A 20,015-nucleotide genomic window follows, 5' to 3' on the forward strand; every position below is an offset into this window, starting at 1 on the left:
GAATCAATGGGTTTGGGGGGACCCTATGATTTGTGACAAAAAAAGTCATAGAAAAAGCTAAGGGGAATTTCCCTGCCCCCCCCCCAAAAAAAAAAAATAACCCCAGCAAGCTCAGGAGGCTCAGAATGCTGACTATGGGAGTGGAGAGAAGAAAATGTATTGGAGTGTCCAGATAGAAGGTGTGGCCTGTTAGACCCTGACCAGAAGCATACCATGCTGCAACATTTTATTGCAGGTCCCATTCATAAGGAAAGAAGGGTACCCAATGTAAGCTGAGGACTGCAACACCTTCCCTACAAGAATAGGTTAAAGCACTGACCGTTTCTTGTGTGTGTGGTTTTGTGTTGTTGTTTTTTTAAAGTGACCAGGAAAGATCACACGAGAGTGGTTTATAAAACTATGCAAGGTGTGCACCAGAGAAAGCAGACAGAGAGAGGCTCATTTCACTCTCCCACTGCACTAGAGCTTGGGGTTATAGAAATGTGAGAGCCCTTCTGCATCAAGGCAAAGGCAGATCTAGTCTGGCATCCTATGGGAAGCCTACAGGCAGGACCTGAGAGCAATGGGACCCTCCTTACTCGTGTTCCTCAGCTACTGGCATTCAGTCACCCAAGGAAACTGACTGGCCGTGGACTCAAGAGAAAGAAAAGAAGGTTTGTGGGCATGTGTTTTACTTACCTTTTCATAGAAGCCTCCCCACTACTACTGCCACCCCCTTCTTTTCAATGCTGCTTCACACATGGCAGCAAATCTTGGACAGGAAATACAAGGCGTTTATGGAAAGATGGGGTGCAGAAATTTTTAATATAAAGATTGATTTGCAGAATTCACTGCCATAAAATGTAAATGGTGTCCGCTAGCTTAGATGCCTTTAAAAGACTACTAGTCGAGTCCAGAAAAGATGTCACTCAATAGCTCAATGGTCATTGCAAAGGGGGGGATCTTTATTAAGAAGAAGAAGAGTTTGGATTTGATATTCCGCCTTTCACTCCCCTTAAGGAGTCTCAAAGCGGCTAACAATCTTCTTCCCTTCCTCCCCCAGAACAAACACTCTGTGAGGTGTGTGGGGCTGAGAGACTTAAGAGAAGTGTGACTGGCCCAAGGTCACCCAGCAGCTGCATGTGGAGGAGCGGGGAAGCGAAGCTGGTTCACCAGATTACAAGTCCACCGCTCTTAACCACTACACTACACTGGCTCTCTAAAGAACTAAAGAATACTTCTTTGGTACACAAGAACACAACACATTTTAGATTTGGCTCCAAGAGCCGCTACAATTCAAGACACGTCTTTGGGTATAACGCAAAGGTCTGTATGTCTTTTACTACTTGAGCAGCAATGTCTTACAGAAGAGGACGTGAACCCCAAATTCTGTGCTCCCAGACGTTGCAAAGCTTTTTGGCCAAGGAGCCGTGCATGTCGCTTCTGTACTTGTTATGGTCTTGACTGGGATCACTCGCTGTGAAATACAGCTCCCCTCCATGGACGTCGTTCAGATTGACTGTGAAGTTGCTGGAGTTGAACCCAAGCCACAGCGTACACCTGTAGTCAGCGGTACGTATAGAATAGCCCATCACTTTTATGTCCTTAAGCAGAGGCAGATCAGAGTTCCAATCCGGGGTGTCTCCTGGGCGGGGATACTGGCTGCAGGCAACTGGAGGATTTGAACCCTTTGCTCCTTTGCTGTTGTTTCCTTGGCCTCCATGGATGGATGGGAAATAACGCAGCAAGCTTTGCCCCTCGGCACACAGGGGGATGTGAAATGAAGGCTGGGGACATACAGGGGGGATTTTTAATCCAGCGAGCTCAGCGAGCGTCGGGAAGAGGGACACCAGCTCAACAATTTCTCCGGATTTGCCTAGGAGGGAGGAAGCATTAAGGAAAAGGTCAAAGAGCATCCAAAGAGTTCAGCAGATCACGTCCAGCTGCTTTGAATTAATTAAATACTGCAAATAGAAAGAAAAGCCACGCCTATTGCCTAAGGAGTAAGCCCTGCTGCTGCTAAATTAGTACTAGCAGAATAAGTGTTCCGCAAAAAATCAATGAGCTGCATCTCTCAGCTCAGAAGTAAAACAAGACTTCTTCCCATAAAAACCTGAGGAACCTAATTACAGTGGTGCCTTGCAAGACGAAAAGAATCTGTTCTGTGATTCTCTTCGTCTAGCGGTTTTTTCGTCTTGCGAAGCAAGCCCATTGACGGATTAGCGCTATTAGCGGCTATTAGCGGCTATTAGCGGCTTTTAGCGGCTTATCGGATCAGCTGATGAGCAGCTTAGTGGCTTAGAAAAAGGGGGGGAAAGGGAAAAAAACCCACAGGAACTCGCAAGAAATTTTCGTCTTGCGAAGCAAGCCCATTGACGGATTAGCGCTATTAGCGGCTATTAGCGGCTTTTAGCGGCTTTTAGCGGCTTTTAGCGGCTTATCGGATCAGCTGATGAGCAGCTTAGTGGCTTAGAAAAAGGGGGGGAAAGGGAAAAAAACCCACAGGAACTCGCAAGAAATTTTCGTCTTGCGAAGCAAGCCCATAGGAGATTCGTTTTGCGAAGCACCTCCAAAACGGAAAACTCTTTCATCTAGCGAGTTTTCCATCTTGCGAGGCATTCGTCTTGCGGGGCACCACTGTACAGGTGTCCAGTAAGCTCCCTGTTCTAACTCAATGGTTATGTCAGTCCTGGGTCTTTGCAATTCTGGGCAAGTTAACTGAACAGATCATAGTAGCGGGAGGCAAAACAGAGAGGAAATGTCAACTTTCTAGAAATTGGGTCACTTCACTTCAAATGGTGATGTGAAAAGGGAAAGTCATTTCCAAAGTTCAAGGGTTGCTTTTATATTGTTACTGGTGTCACGTTCATGTTTTCCAGTCGTCTAATGTATTTGGGCAGGAGCTGGGACTGAACAACAGGAGCTGGCCTATAGAGCGAGATGAGCGCTGCAACCCCAGAGTCATCCTCGACTGGACCTAACGGTCAGGGGTACCTTTACCTTTAATGTATTTGGGAGGGTGGCACTGTGGTGTAAACCAAAGAGCCTAGGACTTGCTGATCGGAAGGTCAGCGATTCGAATCCCTGCAACAGGGTGAGCTCCCATTGCTCGGTCCCAGCACCTGCCAACCTAGCAGTTCAAAAGCACGTCAAAGTGCAAGTAGATAAATAGGTATGGCTCCAGCGGGAAGGTAAATGGCATTTCTGTGTGCTGTTCTGGTTTCACCAGAAGTGGCTAAGTCATGCTGGCCACATGACCCCGAAAAACTGTCTGCAGACAAACGTCGGCTCCCTTGGCCAGCAAAGCAAGATGAGCGCTGCAACCCCAGAGTCATCTGCAACTGGACTTAACTGTCGGGGTCCTTTACCTTTTTTAATGTATTTGGGGATGGGGGATTGGGTGGGATGGAGGATTTTAAGAAATACTAACAACAATCAGTGGGTGGGTGGGTGTGCGCACGCATGCCCAAATGTTTAAGCATTTCTGTATCATGTGTTTCGCTTATATACTGACATTGTGCTATTGTGGTATTTGAAAAGTTGAAACAAAATTGATTTTTTCAAAAAGCAACCCAGGTATTTAATATGCTATCATTAATTGAACTGTGTTGCTGCTAGTGCTTTTGGATCGTAGTTATGGGATTTCGTGAGAATTTTATGGCTTTGTTCTGCTAGGTTTTAATACTGGATTTTTATATGGCATTGCTTTGAGTAATTACGACACTTTGAGAAGGACAGTAAAAAAAATCCAGTATTTAAAACAGCACACACAACAGCTATGGATGAGTAGAAAAACATATCAGGTTGTGCTGTCATTAAGTAAAACAATTAAAGAGGCATAAACGTGTTGTCAGGGAACTGACCTCAGAGGGAAAGGAGGTGATAGGGCTCCCAGAGACTGGGAGAGACTCAACAGCCAAAGCAGGGACCAGCAGGGGGAGCGCGGGGTCTCTGGAGGAGGATCTCAGGGATACTGAGAGAGATGCAGCAGCGCAGGCAGGAAGCAGGGGGGAGAAAGGGGTGAGAGACACGTCCAGTGAAAATAGTGGGGAGGTGTCAGAAGCAATTGCAGGGAGACCCATGCTTCGTCGGAAGCTGTCACGTCGTGAGTCCAGGAGACGTGTTTCCGTTAAGGAACTTCTTTGTTGGAGGCGTTTCCGCAAACAGCCACTGTCGGACTCTAACAGTGACTAGAGCAGACATGTCTGAGGAGCTCTGTCACACACAGAGGTTTGTGGGGCCGCACAAACTCTGAAGGGGCACCATTTTAAGCACAAGCAGCTAATCATCCCCTAATAGCAGTCCGACAGTCTCTGTACGCTGCCTGTGCAGGAGAAAGCATCATGAGCGACCCAGCCGGAGCAGGGGGAGGAGCTGATCCAAGCTTGGAAGAAAGATGCCGAGCATTGGAGGTCCAACTGGCGCTGCAGACGGCGAGGCTCGAGGAGAGGAGGGCTCAAGATGCAGACAAGAAGGGGAGAACCACTCAGTTCCCCAGAAAGGTACCAGGATTGGTGCAGAAGTTTGGGGGGGACCCCAAGGATTACCATGCCTTTAGGACTGAAATGCAATATGCCCTGAATGTCCAGTTTGATGAGTTCCCTGATGAGGAATCTCGAGTTGCTTTTGTAATTGGGCATCTTGAGAAGGGCGCGCGAGACTGGGTTCGACCCCTGATGGCAACGCACAACGATATCCTAAAGGACACTATGAAATTTTTTCGTGCAATGGATATCATGTTTTCCAGCGACGTTGAGGAAGGGGCGGTGCGCAGACAGTTAATGGCTTGCAAGCAGGGAAGCAGATCTGTCCGTGAGTACTGGACTGAATTTACCATGCTGATTCACAGATTGGGGTGGGATTTATCGGCAGCACCCATTCAGATGCTATTTGAAGAAGGTCTTTCTTCAGCTGTGAAAGACGAGCTGGCCAGGAGCCCCAGGGCGGTGTCTATGGATCAGCTGACCAAATCTGCGCTGACCATTGGAGCGCGCCAGGAGGCAAGAGCCTTGGAGAGGCGGGAAGGGAGAGGGGAACGTTGGAAGGAGTTACGCATTCCAGACATTCCTGAGCCAGCTTTCCCGCCGGCAGAGCCGATGGAAATCGGAACAGCCCGCGCGCGCGCAGTTTCAAAGCCCAGTGAGGGGGCGAAGAAGGAGGGAAAGGGAGCCCGGAAATGCTATCTCTGCCAACAGCCAGGCCACTTTGCCAGAGTCTGCCCCCAGAGGAAGGAATGGCAAGGGATGGTGGGAACTGTTGAGGGGGAAGAGCAGGGAGAAACGGAGCAGGTAAAAGCCAACGCCTGGTTGCCATCAGGGCACTGCAGCCAGGCCAAAGAGCAGTGAAAGTGCCCCTTCCCCAAGTGCCAGTGCCAGAAGCTCCTCGACCGGCTCTAGTGATTGAAGTGTCGCTAGAGCTGCAAAATGGACACCCCCTAAAAATAAAGGCACTGTTGGACTCAGGCAGCTCCTGCAATTTTATGAGCAAGGAGTTTGCTGCTGAACACCAGATACAGACAATCCCTTTAAGCAACCCCCTGCAGGTGACCACGATCGATGGCAGGGAACTGTTGGGAGGAGGAGTCAGCTTGCAGACCATCCCAATGATAATGAGGGTGGCAAGGCACACAGAACTGATAGCGTTTAATGTGGCCACCTTGGGAGGTGCTCCCATTATTTTGGGAATGAGCTGGCTAGCCCTACATGATCCGCTGGTGGGCTGGCATCAAAGAGTGGTTTCCTTCGGTTCCGCACATTGCTTAGAACACTGCAGGGGGGAAAAGGGGTCAGCAGGGGCCCAAGCCACCCTGGCAGGGACTGAAGTAGTGGAGAAGGGGAAGGTGCCACCACAGTATGCTGATCTCAGCGACGTGTTCAGCGAGAAGGAAGCTGACCAACTACCTCCGCATAGACCCTTTGATTGCCAGATCAATTTACTCCCTGGAGCACAGCTTCCTGTAGGCAAGTTGTATGCCATGTCAGACAGGGAAATGCAGGAGTTGCGAGCGTTCATTGACAAGAACCTGAAGAGGGGCTTCATCAGAGAGTCCAAGGCAGCGGGGGGTAGCCCAGTGTTTTTTGTGGACAAAAAAAACACGGACAAGCCGAGGCTGGTATGTGACTTTCGGGCCTTAAATGCAGTGACAGAGCCGGCGGCTTTTCCTATGCCCAGGATTGATGATATTTTGACCAGGGTGCGGAAGGGAAAGATTTTTACAAAGCTGGACCTAAGGGGGGCGTACAACCTGATACGTATAAGGAAAGGGGATGAATGGAAGACCACCATGTTCACCCCTTTGGGGGCATTTGAATACTTAGTTATGCCTTTTGGATTACAAACAGGCTCCGCGTGTTTTCAAGCTTTCATGAACCACGTACTGGGGCCTTTGCTCTACAAGAATTGCGTGGCCTTCTTAGATGACGTGTTGGTGTATTCGGAGAATGAGGAGCAACATGTGAGAGACGTCAGAGAAGTGTTGAGCAGGCTGCAAGCCAACCGACTGTGGGTGAAACTGGAGAAGTGTCAGTTTCATACCAAGGAGGTGGAATTCCTGGGGTACCGCTTGTCAGACAAAGGGTTGGCCATGGACCCCGGCAAGGTTCAAGCGGTGCTGGAATGGAAAACACCCAAGACCAAGAAGGATGTGCAGAGGTTCCTAGGGTTTGGAAACTTTTATCGTAAGTTCATCCGCAACTTCGCCCACCTGACGGCGCCCATCACGGACTGTCTCAGCAGCAAAAAGAAGTTTGTTTGGACGGGGGAGGCGGAGCGAGCGTTTGAGGAACTGAAAAGGGCCTTCGCCTCTGGCGAACAACTTCTACATGTGGATTTACAAAAAAAGCTGAGGGTCGAAACAGACGCGTCGGACCGAGCCATAGGGGCGGTGCTTCTTCTGCAGCCGGGGAAGGAGGGGTCGGAGTGGCGACCGTGTGCCTTCTTTTCGCGGAAGCTGAACAAGTCTGAGAGGAACTACACGGTGTACGACCGGGAACTTCTTGCAATTTATGAGGCCTTCCGGAGATGGAGGCACCTACTAATTGGTGCACAACAGAAGGTGCAAGTGTGCACGGACCATAAGAATCTAGAGTATTGGAGAACTGCGCGAGTGCTCAACCAACGGCAGTTGAGATGGGCCCAGGAGTTCTCCAAATTTAACTTTGAGATTTGTTACGTACCAGGCCCGGAGAACGTTAGGGCGGACGCTCTCTCACGCAAACCGGAATATTTGGAGGGAGAGGGTGTACCCGAAGAGACCCATGTCATTCCCGAGGACCGCTGGGTGTGTGGGGCGGCATTGGTGGGGCAAAGGGAACTGGTAGAGGGAACGGGGCAGGATGTATACGCCCAGGACAAACTCAGGAGTCTTAGGAGGGAGGGAGACAAACCCGGGGGTTTTGAGGAGAGAAATGGGGCGTTGTACTACAAGGGAGCGTTATACATACCTGAAGGGGAATTGAGGGAAAAGGTACTCAAGCAACTGCACGATAACCCCACAGCAGGGCATTTTGGGCAACACAAAACCATGTGGCTGGTTACCAGGGAATTCTGGTGGCCCAAGGTCAGGGAAGATGTGCGTGAATATGTGAGAGGGTGTGACCGTTGCCAACGAGCCAAGGGGGAGAGGCGGGCACCGGCAGGTTTATTAGAACCACTACCCACGCCGGAAAGACCGTGGGAGGCAGTGGCAATAGATTTTATGACTGATTTGCCCAGGTCCAAAGGGAAAACAGCCATTATGGTGGTGGTAGATCTGTTAACCAAGATGGCACACTTTATAGCCTGCTCACATGCGGTCACAGCAGAAGAAACCGCCAAATTGTTTGTGGAAAATGTGTTTAGGTTGCATGGCGCCCCCTTGAGGGTGGTTTCGGACCGAGGGAAACAATTTACTTCCAGGTTCTGGAGGAAGCTCATGAGCTTACTGCATGTAGAGGTTAATTTCTCTACTGCCCGTCATCCAGAAACCAACGGGCAGGCGGAAAGAGCTAATGGTGTCCTCCAGCAATATTTGAGGTGTTATGTTAATGACAGAGAGAATGATTGGGTGGAGAAGCTGGCGTTGGCAGAATTTGCTTACAACAATGCAGAGAACGTGTCCACGGGAATGAGCCCTTTTTTGGCCAATCACGGGTGTCATCCCCGAGCCTTCCCAGGGGGGGAGGGGGAGAACTGGAGCGTTCCAGCAGCAGAACAGTTCGTTGAAGAAATGGAAGCGATCCATCGCCAACTCCAACTTAATTTAAACCGGGCGAAGGAGGAATATAAGAGGCAGGCAGACAAAACCAGAAGGGAAGGGGAAAGCCTTAGGGTGGGAGACCAGGTGTGGCTGTCCACCCAAGGGTTACCATTTAAAGGAGGTTGTAAGAAGTTAAGACCCAAAAGACTGGGCCCATTTGAAGTCACGCAACAGGTCAACCCAGTGGCTTTCAGACTCCGGTTACCGAACCACATGAAGTTGCACCCAGTGTTCCACAGATCGTTGCTGTCACCGTATATAGGGGACAGAGAGGGGAGGGTCAATAGGGGACCAGCGATGGAGGAAAAAGAACACAGCTACCATGCAGCGGAGATCCTAGATTCCAGGTGGAAAGGAGAGCAAGTAGAGTATTTGGTAATGTGGGAAGGGGAACCGGAGTCGGAAAACACCTGGGTCAGAGCAGAGGATGTAGATGACGAGGTTCTAATTGAAACTTTTCATCAGAGATTCCCTCGAAAACCCCAGCCAGTGGCGAGGTTCCGGAGGGAATACTTCGCCACCACAGACGAAGAAGAGGAGTTGGAGGGGTTCTCTGATTCCGAGGTGGAGGAGGATTCAGCGAGTCGGAACAAAGACCGATGGAGGGAGATGTTCGAGACGTCGGAAGATGAAGAGGATTCGTTTCGGGGTTTCAGCTCCTCACCGCCCAGAGGAGAGGGAGGGGGCGGGGGGGAAGGGGGCCCTGGAGGGGAGGTGGATGTCAGGGAACTGACCTCAGAGGGAAAGGAGGTGATAGGGCTCCCAGAGACTGGGAGAGACTCAACAGCCAAAGCAGGGACCAGCAGGGGGAGCGCGGGGTCTCTGGAGGAGGATCTCAGGGATACTGAGAGAGATGCAGCAGCGCAGGCAGGAAGCAGGGGGGAGAAAGGGGTGAGAGACACGTCCAGTGAAAATAGTGGGGAGGTGTCAGAAGCAATTGCAGGGAGACCCATGCTTCGTCGGAAGCTGTCACGTCGTGAGTCCAGGAGACGTGTTTCCGTTAAGGAACTTCTTTGTTGGAGGCGTTTCCGCAAACAGCCACTGTCGGACTCTAACAGTGACTAGAGCAGACATGTCTGAGGAGCTCTGTCACACACAGAGGTTTGTGGGGCCGCACAAACTCTGAAGGGGCACCATTTTAAGCACAAGCAGCTAATCATCCCCTAATACGTGTGTAAGTAAAATAATAATTTTGAAACAAAACACAAAGCATCATCTTGGAATAGGGATTCCTTCCTGTGAAAGAAAGTGAAATGCCTCTGAAGATGGCCCTTAACATCTACAGTGCTTTGTAGAAAAATATTTTTATTTTAAAACATTAATGTGTGTATGTTTAAAACATTAATGTGTGTAATGTGTCCACTTAACCAGGGCACCTTCGTCGCTGACCAAACGGTTTGTTGCTTTGCTTGTTTTAAAACGAGTCAACCAAATAATCAATTAAATGTTGCAGCCCAAATATTTACATCATTAATTAAACTCTGAAGATTTACCTTGTGCAACAGGGCTTGAAACCTGTGTGAAGGGATCGATGAAAGGAAAAACCCTCTCTCCCAGGTGAGAGGTGGGGACTGTCATTCCTGGAACATAGAACATCAGTGGCACCCGGGTCGCGACATCAAAGTTGCTGTATTTTGCCCATTCGCCATGTTCTCCCAGTGACCAGCCTAGACAAGATCAAGAAACACTGAAGGAAGAGCATCATCTATGTGTTGGAGGGGCACGAATGATCATTGGTAAAGCAGATGCTAAGGTTTTTCAAGCAACTATCTCAGAATACACAGAAACAAGCTTGTTAAACAGCCACTTACCTGATTGGTGAGGAACCCTTGAGGAACTCCCATTTCCCCCCTGTAGGCCACTTTAACTTAGTCATTTATTAATTACAATATTAGTTGCCTAATTAAAAAAAAAATCCCTACATAGTATGTGAATAAAACATGCAGGAAAGTAGCAAACTGCCTTATAGAGTTGGACACTTGACCTGCACAGGAATGAGGAACCCACAGCCCTCCAAACGTTATTGGACTCCCAACACTTATCAGCCCCTGCCAACCAATGGCCAGGGATCAAGGGATGGCATCAAGGGATATATCTGCCAGTATTGGGCTAGGCCAAGGATAGGGAACCTGTAGCCCTCCTGATGCTGCTGGACTCCGAATCTCATGAGCGCCAGCTAGCCTGGCAAATGGCTAGGAATGATGGGAGTTGGTCCAGTAACATGTGAAAGACTAGAAGTTCCCCATCCCTGCGTTGAACAAAGAGCCTGACCCGGCAAAAAAAGAAGTGATTATATATAACATCTGGCCCTCCAGATGTTGCTGAACTGCAGCTTCCACCATCCCTGACCATTAGCGATGCTTGCTGGGTCTGATTCGAGTTGCATTTGAACAACATCTGGTGAGCCAACGGTTCCCACCCCTGCAATATATGAATATTCCAATTCTTGTAAGAACGCAAGAGCCCTGCGAGATCGGGCCCGTGGCCAGTTCAGTCCATGTCCTGTTCTCAAAGTGACAAACCAGAAACCCATGGGGAGCCTACAAACAGGACCCAAGTCCAGCATCAATCTCTTAATCCTGATTCTAGGTGACTTGTATTCAGAGGTAAACTATCTCTGGTCCTGGAGGCAGTTACTATACATCCTTCATGACTAAGAGCCACCAATACCCATTGATTTCCAAACTTTTCATGTTGGTGACACACTTTTTAGACAGGCATCATCTCACTACACAGTGATTCAGTTTTACCAGCAAACCGGAGGTTAACTAACCCCTTTCCAGCCCCAGGAAGAACATCCATGCAACACAGCTACACACTGCAGCCAACACACTAACATGTCACGACACAGTGATTGGAAAGCTCTGCATTAATATGTCAACAAGACAACTTACCGTGGTCTGCGGTAAATACTACGATTGTGTTGTGGGACAGCTCCATGTCATCTAGGGCACTTAGCAACCTCCCAACCAGCGTATCCACGTAAGAGACAGATGCAAAGTAGCTTTGACGAATTTGCCGCTGCAAAAAAAAAATAGAAAAACATCCAAGAACTATCTATAAGGACATCTAAAAAGCATCTATAAGGACTCAGGGTATTTTTCACACTAAAGAGCTGCTTGCAACCTAATTGCCCAACTTATCATACCAAGGTTAGGGAAGTTGTGACCTACTGAATGGTGCTGGACTACAGCTCCCATCATCCTTCACCATTGGCCATGCTGGCTGGGGCTGATGGGAGTTGTAGTCCCACAATATCTGCAAAGGATACAAGTGGCTCCATCCCAGTATTAATAAGGAGCTTTTGTCTATTATTTGATCACAACAGAGGCTCTGTATGTGTTTGTGATCAATATTATGTTATCTCTCCATACTAAGGACCAACCAGGTCGCAGCTGACTTTCCCGTGCCAAACATAAGGCTGTTGCGGGGTGGCTGTCTCTCTAATTTCGTGTTATGCCACGGTCCCTGTCTGGTGTTATGTCACATGCCCACCTACCCCTGCCGCCACCATGGCAGCTACTTTGTGACTGGTGCCACCCGCATTCCCCCCAAATCTGAAGCATGCCCTGAAACGTTCTGCCATAAAGCAAACCCCAAAAGCTAAGCATTCCCCAAGTTCCCTACTCCCATATCAGAACGAGATCCAGGAGCAGCACTAAGGATCTTCATGCTTGGGCATCTGCCAAAGGCCAGCAGCCCAGCAAGGGAGCTACTGACAAGAACGCCCCTTGGGCCTGCTCCTCCTGTCCAGCACTGCGTGAGCCACTACTTCTCACCCTGGTCCAGACAACCGTGCTGGTGCCCAAGAGAGGTGGGTGTTGCTGCCTGCTTGCTCAGCAGCTCTATACCTTGCAAGGAAATAGGTGGAAGCAGTGATGAGGAAGAGGAGGAGCAGCAGTTGGTGTTCATAAGGATAGAGGCCCCAAAGGGAGGGAGCAGGGGGCCCAAGAATTGCACCTTGCCCAAGGGACCTGCAAAACCTGGAGCAGAGAGCGGCCAGATCGTTGACTTGCACTTCAGCTTAGTGCAGAGAAAGAGAATATGTCACCTACCTGGAAGTCTTCTGGAATTGGCCCATAAGGGAAGCTGATGTTCAGTGCTGCAACATCCTCCCTATGCCTGATGTCCATCCAGGGATTGTAGGCCACAGAAGGGAGCCCTTTAGGAACATCAGGATCAGGGGCCAGTGTGATGTTTTCCCAGGGGTATAATTTGAGAAATTCCTGGAGCAGAGATTGCAGAAGAGCCATTTCAAGGCTTGCAAACAAAAACAGGCTGCAGTTTTTCTACTGCTGTTCTGCCGTGGTTCTTACAACCAGGCGACATGCTGTTTGGCATGTGGCAGCAGCCGTGTTGTGACTAGGGAGAACTTTGAAGAACCCCATCTAGATGGCAACTCCACCCATGGGAGCCACTGACTGTATCATCCACCTGTGAAAATTGGCCACTGTGGGTGCGGGGAGATAAGGCTCCAACCCACTGACCGGATCCAGTTCCCCACACAAATTCAAATTCTCAAACCTTTATTGGCACATAGCATAAATTAACACATCAAAACCTGAATCTAACACTTGAGTTAATGTTGTATAACATTCGCAAACCCTCGCTGTGTGTTGCAGAAACCTGGCTAATATCTCCATCTTATCCCCATCCTGAGAAAACATAAGAAAAGCTACTTTCCATTCCTCTGCATGTTACTCCCTACTAACAACCGATTATAAACGTAGATCAAATTGTCTGATGCCAGGGGCAGTGCAAAAGAACATGCATGACTGATTCTATTTGCCTCTGTCCGCAGGGGCATAGTCTCTCTACAAGTTGTATTTTCAGGAATTTCCCCTGTTGCATTGCCAAAGGCAGCACGTTCAGTTTCACTAGCGTTGATTCAGATGGTCAAATGGGAGAGATAAGTCACCATTCGCTGTCCACCTCACAGTTTCCCATACTTGATCTAGAGGGTCAAGCAACCAAACCATTTTTGGCCAACCAAATTCCAAACCCCATGTGATTTTCATTGATCTAGAACAACTGTCTAGGACTGCGCATTTCTTTCAGGTGGGCTCTTCTATTCAGGTTTCCTTACCTGGGGGTACCTGAATGGAATATGGGGTTTGTGATACCCAACAGCCAGGAAGAACTTGCTCTTACTCTCCTTCACAATGTTCAATAAACGAATCGCTTCCTCTGTGCTCTGGATATCTGGCAAGGTCCCCTCGGGCATCTCTGAAACATCCACTGGGCAGATAAGGTTGGCGTGAAGTTCTCCATCTTTCCCTTTGCAAACCTTTAAAAGAAGAAAACAGTCTCCTGAGAGGGGCACTGGGATCAAAAACAAATCACAAGGCAAAAAGTCCCAGTGAAATCAACACAAGCCTATTGTATTGATTCACAAAGTCCTTAACAACTTGGAACTGGGATACCTTAGGGATCTCCTGATACCCTCCAGATATCCTTGCCTTATCGCTTAGGTCTTCAGCAGAGTCACTGTTAGTGGTCCTCACATGGAATGGAAGCATGTTCCCTGTCGAACGTCTGGCACCTGCCACCCCCAAGCGAATTGCTTATGGGTAGTTTGCGCAGCTAGCAGGGTCTTTGGAGCCTTCATCTCCCCTGCCCACACCACTTTGACTGCTGCTACTCATGTACGAAGACTTTGTTAATGGTCCCGTGAGTAAACAAAAATATGTCCCTATAACCTGCCAAAATCATTTCCCCATATATCTCATCTCCCCTATTTCTTCAAAGCCCTCCTCAAAATCAAGCAACAGTGGGTATATGGATGCTGGCTGTAAATAAATCAAAAGTTTTATTGTTGGCTAAAGCCAACAAAAATTAAAGTATAGTTTGGTTTAAATAAAAAAATTGCACTACTGGCTTTAGGTTGCAAAGTCCTTGAAAGCAAGACTTGTCCAATAGCACAAACCTATACACGCCTATTTAGAAGGCAATATCACTAAGTTCAATTAAGATAATTCCCCAGTTAACTAGGCACAGCACTGTAGCCTCCATATCTCTGCGAATCAGCCACGCACACCAGCAGTGCAGCCCAGTTAATAATGGTAGAAATAATTAGCCACAGCATCCATTCACCTTTGTGTTTTCGTATTTTTCGGATGAGGGGTGAAAAGCAGGGGTGGTCCAACTGTACGGATAGTCATCGTTATGGTTTGATGAAACCCCTGAAAAACAGAAGCAGCAGAATAAATGTCCAGGAGTGGAGTGAGGGAATCTTTTCAAATTAATTCTCCAAATTCTAAAAGCCACTCGGCTTACGGAAAAGCTGGTTCTGCAGAGATCTCATCCTTCCAATCCAGAGCTTACCTGGGTGAAACACTTTCCCTACGGAGAGGGTGATGTAACCATTTTCCTGGAAGTACTGCGGCAACGTGGAATAATTTCCCGCATGCGCTCTCCAGTAGGAATTAAAATCATAGAGCCTGGTGGTGTCAGGTCTCCGCCCAGTGAGGAATGACACTCTGCTTGGGGCACAGACAGCTTGCTGGGGGGGAAAGGAGAGGAAGGCCATAGCTCAGTGGTAGACAATAGTGTGGTGGCAAATTCAGAAGTGCAGGATCCCCTCATGATAGTCACAGCTACACCCCTGCTGCACCCCCTACTAAGATTATACAACCTTCTAAGTTTTTACAACGAGGGATGGATTGTAATATCCACACAGATCCCATACGTTGCCTTTCAGCTGTTTTCTATACATGTGCATAGGCAAATGGTTTGGAGGGCTCCAGTAGCTTCTTTCAGAATTGACTTAAGTTGTGTTTTCCATGAAGTTGCATTGTATGTAACATGACTTGCTCACCATTCTCTTGGAATGGAAGCCCCTTGTGCTTTTGGTGTTCCTAAATGCTTCCCTTTGGAGTACACAGAGGCCAAGAATCATCCCTTTGATGCTGAGTGGTTCAGGGATGCTGGAGACAGGGACTCTCCTGCAGAAATAGCAACAAGTCTTTGACCTCCTGCAGCCCTGGACCACTGGCAGAGCACATGCTTTGAATGCAAGACGTCTTGGGTTCAGTCCCTGATAGCTCCAGGCAAAGGCTGAAGGACAGTCCTTTCTCTGCAAAAGGACACAGAAACTATTTTCTGTTGAGGACCACGTTCTGTCAAGGAGAATCTGTTGGAGCCTAGATGCTGACTGCGAATGGGAGAAAGAACCAGTAGCAGCCGGGGCTTCTCTCTTTTTCTCTCTGCCATTGCTTTTCCTCCCAGTTTTTCCTTCCTTTGCCACTGGCATGAAATAAGGCCAAGGGCTGATGTGAGCCAGAGTGGACAACACTGGGCTCTAAGGGCAAACAGTCCACTTCAGTGTAAAGTAGCTCTCTGGTACTAATCTGAGCAAGCAAGCACGCAAGCAGATTCATAGGACAGCATGCAGTCCCTCAACAAGTGTCCTTCACTATCAGTTTGAAGCAGGAACATCCAACATCTTTGTTGGTTGCTAAGACACCTCAAGGACATGACAGGAATAGCCTCCCCTGCTCCAGCAATTGCTATTCAGTGGCAAACCACTGAGTGCTCACGAACATCTGAGCCAATCCCGCAAAGAGGCAAGACCCCTGCCTTTCCTACCCGCCACCCTATGGCCTACCTTTGACAGACAGGGACGGCTTTTTATTATTATTATTATTATTAAATTTTATTTATACCCCACCCTCCCCAGCCAAGACCGGGCTCAGGGCAGCTAACACCAGGTATAAAACAATTAATTGAACTACAACATAAAAACAAGATTAAAACACAACATTAAAATGCAGCCTCATTTCAGTAGGAACTCAAATCAAAAACATTTTTTTGCGGATGAAAACATCAAGTCTTCACCAAGGCCACCTGACATCACAATGAACTGATATTTAAGCATCAAGTGACACATTTTCCTTTGCCCAGCCAGTTTGTACGAAGACACATTGCAGCAAAAATCATGAACAGCCTTGGATAACTCCATTCTCCATGACTACGACTAATCCTTTAGGATTAGTCAACACCTGCCATATGAAAAAGGGGAAAACTGTAAATGGCCTTGCAGGTTGTCGTCAGCAGAGAAACGTGAGATTACCAACATATGAATATAATGGGTTGGTAGACATTTTGTCTACACAAAGTGACACAACGTGAGCACCAGAAACAGAGGGAGTGGTAAAAGTTTACATAATGTTGTGTTGCTTACTTGTGCAAAAGCATTTTGGAACACAACGCTGCGTGAAGCCAACTGATCAATGTTTGGAGATCTCACTACTGGGTCGCCGTAAGAGCCCAATGCAGGCCGCAGATCGTCAGCAACGATGAAAAGGACATTCATGCCATCTTGAAAGCCAAAGAGTTAATAGGAAAGTGTTAGCACTATCGGTCAATGCTTTAGACGGAAACAATGAGAAGAGTGGGATGTATCAGTCGCTAATTTTAACTGCTTAACCCTGTTAGAAAAACTAGCAGCAGATCAACGCCCCATGTACAATAATACCATTTTAAAGGGATTAACACCATCAAACTAACTTAAGGGATATTTAGGCATTCTTACAAAGGGATTGAAGAAATAAATGGCACCGTTGCAATGTAATGCGCTGAGCATTTTGGTATTCAAGGCAGAAATCCTACAAAGACCTATGCCAATTGAATTCTTCTTCTTCTTCTTCTTTGGCGATCACTTGTAGCCGAGTAAGATTGTCTTCCATAAACACGGTTTTAAAAGTGAGCCTGTAAGTGACTGTGGAGGCCAATTTTGACTGCCCAGATAAATTTGTGAACACTATTCCATGATAACATGACAGCAACAATCACAGATAACAATGGCTCTCAAAGGGAACCATTCACTATGCTGATGACAACACAGTGTGTGCACACTCTGAGGATGACCTCCAAACCATCCTAAATATCTTTGCAATTGAGCTAATAATGAATTTAATAACTGACCCCCTGCTAACCTCCCAAACTACCTCACAGACCTTATGAAATTTATATGCCGCTTGATTGTAGAATACCTCAGAGCAGTTTGCAAAATTAATCAAACAGGATTAAACCAGCTGCTTGGGGTGCTGGCCTCAAGCTACCTGACCGCAGTGACCTCCGGACAGTCCAGGACAGTCTCCCTTCTGCAGGTAACAGTTCTTGATAAAGGCACCTGGATCCTTCTGCTCACCTGATTTGCACTCCATTCACCCTGCAAACTCCTCACAAGTAGATTTTCCCAACCTGGCGACCTCCAGAAACTACCGGACTGCAACTCCCATCTACACCAGTGGACCCCGCCAACGGTCAGGGACAATAGGGGTACAAAATACCTGCAGGGACAGCCAGGTTTTGGGGTTTCTTTTTGCGGGGTGGGGGGTGGAGAGGCACTGCTAGCACCCCAAGCTCCCAAACTCGTACCCGTCCGAATTCCCCGCTCCCCATCTATCTGCAAGCGGCAGGTCCTGCTTCTGGGCTTTCCCCGACAGCCGCGGGACGCCTCGGATCATTCCCTGCACGATCACGCCCTCCAACCCCGCTAAACTTCCTCTTTTGCCCGCCCCGCTTCCAACAGCACCTGACGGTGGTCTTCCTGCCCGGACGGATCCAGCAACGCAAAGGAGGCAGAACGCAGCAGCGACGCGCGCCCGCCACTCCATCCCCATCTCCGAGGAGCCGCTGAGCTGCGCTCCCTTCCAGAAAGAGACCAGGGGAGCAATGGGGATTGCCGGGATCCTCCCACTTCGACCCGACAGGAGGAGCGGGGGAGGAAGCGGGCGCGGGGCGGCGTTCCGGGGCTCCACCCCGCAAGAGGCAGGGCTCTGGAGGTGCCTCCTGCGATCTGGAAGAAGCGGCCAGGCGGCCGGCGGCCGGGAGAGGGCGCAGCTGAGGTTCCTGCGCCTTTCTGCCGATCCTTGGTGCGCAGAGCATAGGATCGAACTGCGAGGTCGCCGTCCTATTACGCGCTGCCCTGAGAGTCAGCGCTGTTGTTCTCCTTGGCATTTACGAGTTGCATTGCGAGCAGATGTTGCACGAACATCTGGGTGGCTTTAATTGGGGTCGTGCTAATGAAACGCGGCCTTTTTGCTGATCAGAAGGTCACCGGTTCGAATCCCCCGACGGGCTGAGCTCCCCTTGTTCGGTCCCTGCTCCTGCCAACCTAGCAGTTCGAAAGCACATCAAAGTGCAAGTAGATAAATAGGTACCGCTCTGGCAGGAAGGTAAATGGCGTTTCCGTGAGCTGCTTTGGATCCCCAGAAGTTGCTTAATCATGCTGGCCACATGACCCGGAAGCTGTACGCCGGCTCCCTCAGCCAGTAAAGCCAGATGAGCGCCGCAACCCCAGAGTCGGTCACGACTGGACCTAATGGTCAGGGGTCCCTTTACCTTTAAACAAGCTATAGCTTAGGGCCCCACTCTCTTGGGGACCCCCCAAAAAAATCACTATTAATATACTTCTCCCTAATTGTATTTCAGTTCAACAATTACTTTGATAAAATACATATTTTGTTATGTGCAAATGGCTTTAGATACCTTTTAGGTCCATAAATTACCATATAGCATATATTCAACACAAAAAACAGCAACAATTTGTTGTTGACAAAGGACAGCTGGACATATAAAGGGCCCCATTACCTTCAGTAGCTTAGGGCCTCATCAAATCTAAATCCAGCCCTGGGCATAGCCGGAGGGGGGGAGCTGCCCCCCATCAAGTAAAACAATAGAAATACCTAACTAACTACAGTGGTACCTCGGGTTAAGAACTTAATTCGTTCCAGAGGGCCGTTCTTAACCTGAAGCACCACTTTAGGTGATGGCGCCTCCTGCTGCTGCCGTGCTGCCACCGCACGATTTCTGTTCTCATCCTGAAGCAAAGTTCTTAACCCGAGGTACTATTTCTGGGTTAGCGGAGTCTGTAACCTGAAGCGTCTGTACCATGAAACATCTGTAACTTGAGGTACCACTGTAACCAGTAACGTCGGTTCCCCCCTCCCCCCGCGCTAACAAAAGTCCTGCCCCCCCCCAACAAAAATCCTTGCTATGTCCATGGCACCTCCCCAGGTGAAAAAAACCCACTACATTAGCAGTACCGAAGTGACCTTCCTGGGGTGCAAGCCTGGGCAGCATGTTGTATGGAGGTCCTGGACTGCCAAGACAACAAGATCCGCCTCCCCCCCCCCCAGCCTCACTGGTGTGGTCCAAAGGAAAGTAGAGGAAGACGCTTGGCACCAGCTTGGCTAAAGGGGTTGCCAGAAGGAGACTTAAAGAAGAAAAGGAAAGGAAAGGAAAAAGAATAAAACAAAATTTTTGATAAAATCAATTAAAGCAACTAATTTGAGCATTGAAAAAAAAATAAACCACAGAAGATAAAAAACAGACTCAAAGAGTCTTCTAGTCCCTCAGTCCCTCTTTGCACTATTTGGGTTTGGAAGCAGCCAGCCAGAAACTCCCCTAGGTGAAACATCTTTTCCCTCATACCAGCATTGTCCACCAGGTGGCAGCAATGCCCCAATAAACAGGCCTTCTCTGCATACTGTGATCTCATATTTAACTATGACTTGCAGCCTAGCCCTGCGATGAGCTTCCATACGTGTCATTGAAGGGGGTCTGACTTGTAGGAAATGGTGTCTCAGGAGAGGAAGGCAAGATCTTACAGGTTTGTCTCATGCATCCAGCAAAGAATTTTGATCAAATGATACCAGTTGCCGGGATCCAGATGTTAGGCTCAGGCAGCCATTTGAATGGGAGGGGGTTCCAGTGACCCTTTTGTTAGAAGGAAAAGGGGCGTGATTTTGACCAAATTAGGGGAAGGGCTTGTGGGTTTCATTAAGGGCCGCAT

At 48.6% G+C, this 20,015-nt stretch overlaps 1 protein-coding gene and 1 long non-coding RNA gene across 2 annotated transcripts in view; one reads left to right on the plus strand and one right to left on the minus strand.

Moving 5' to 3' along the window:
- The window catches only part of LOC309523465, a 313,851-nt gene that overhangs the window by 96,034 nt on the left and 197,802 nt on the right, over positions 1 to 20,015 (plus strand). The gene's annotated exons all lie outside the window — the stretch shown is intronic.
- IDS (iduronate 2-sulfatase) lies at positions 923 to 18,152 on the minus strand. Its single transcript, XM_082207268.1, has 9 exons — positions 17,754 to 18,152; positions 16,398 to 16,534; positions 14,540 to 14,717; positions 14,309 to 14,397; positions 13,302 to 13,502; positions 12,271 to 12,441; positions 11,110 to 11,236; positions 9,709 to 9,882; positions 923 to 1,855 (listed from the first exon to the last, which is right to left on the minus strand). Exons 1-9 carry the CDS (start codon positions 17,839 to 17,841, stop codon positions 1,341 to 1,343), a joined length of 1,680 nt encoding a protein of 559 aa, XP_082063394.1. The 5' UTR covers positions 17,842 to 18,152; the 3' UTR covers positions 923 to 1,340.

The sequence above is a fragment of the Podarcis vaucheri genome (assembly GCF_965113315.1).
Source record: "Podarcis vaucheri genome assembly, chromosome: Z".
Lineage (NCBI taxonomy): Eukaryota > Metazoa > Chordata > Lepidosauria > Squamata > Lacertidae > Podarcis > Podarcis vaucheri.

Coding starts and splice junctions, on each gene's coding strand:
- IDS (XM_082207268.1), bottom strand. CDS start 17,841: ATGGGGATGGAGTGGCGGGCGCGCGTCGCTGCTGCGTTCTGCCTCCTT. Junction 14,398..14,539: donor AGGGAAAGTGTTTCACCCAG/GTAAGCTCTGGA, acceptor TCTGTTTTTCAG/GGGTTTCATCAAACCATAAC. Junction 1,856..9,708: donor TTCAAGCCCTGTTGCACAAG/GTAAATCTTCAG, acceptor CCTCCCTCCTAG/GCAAATCCGGAGAAATTGTT.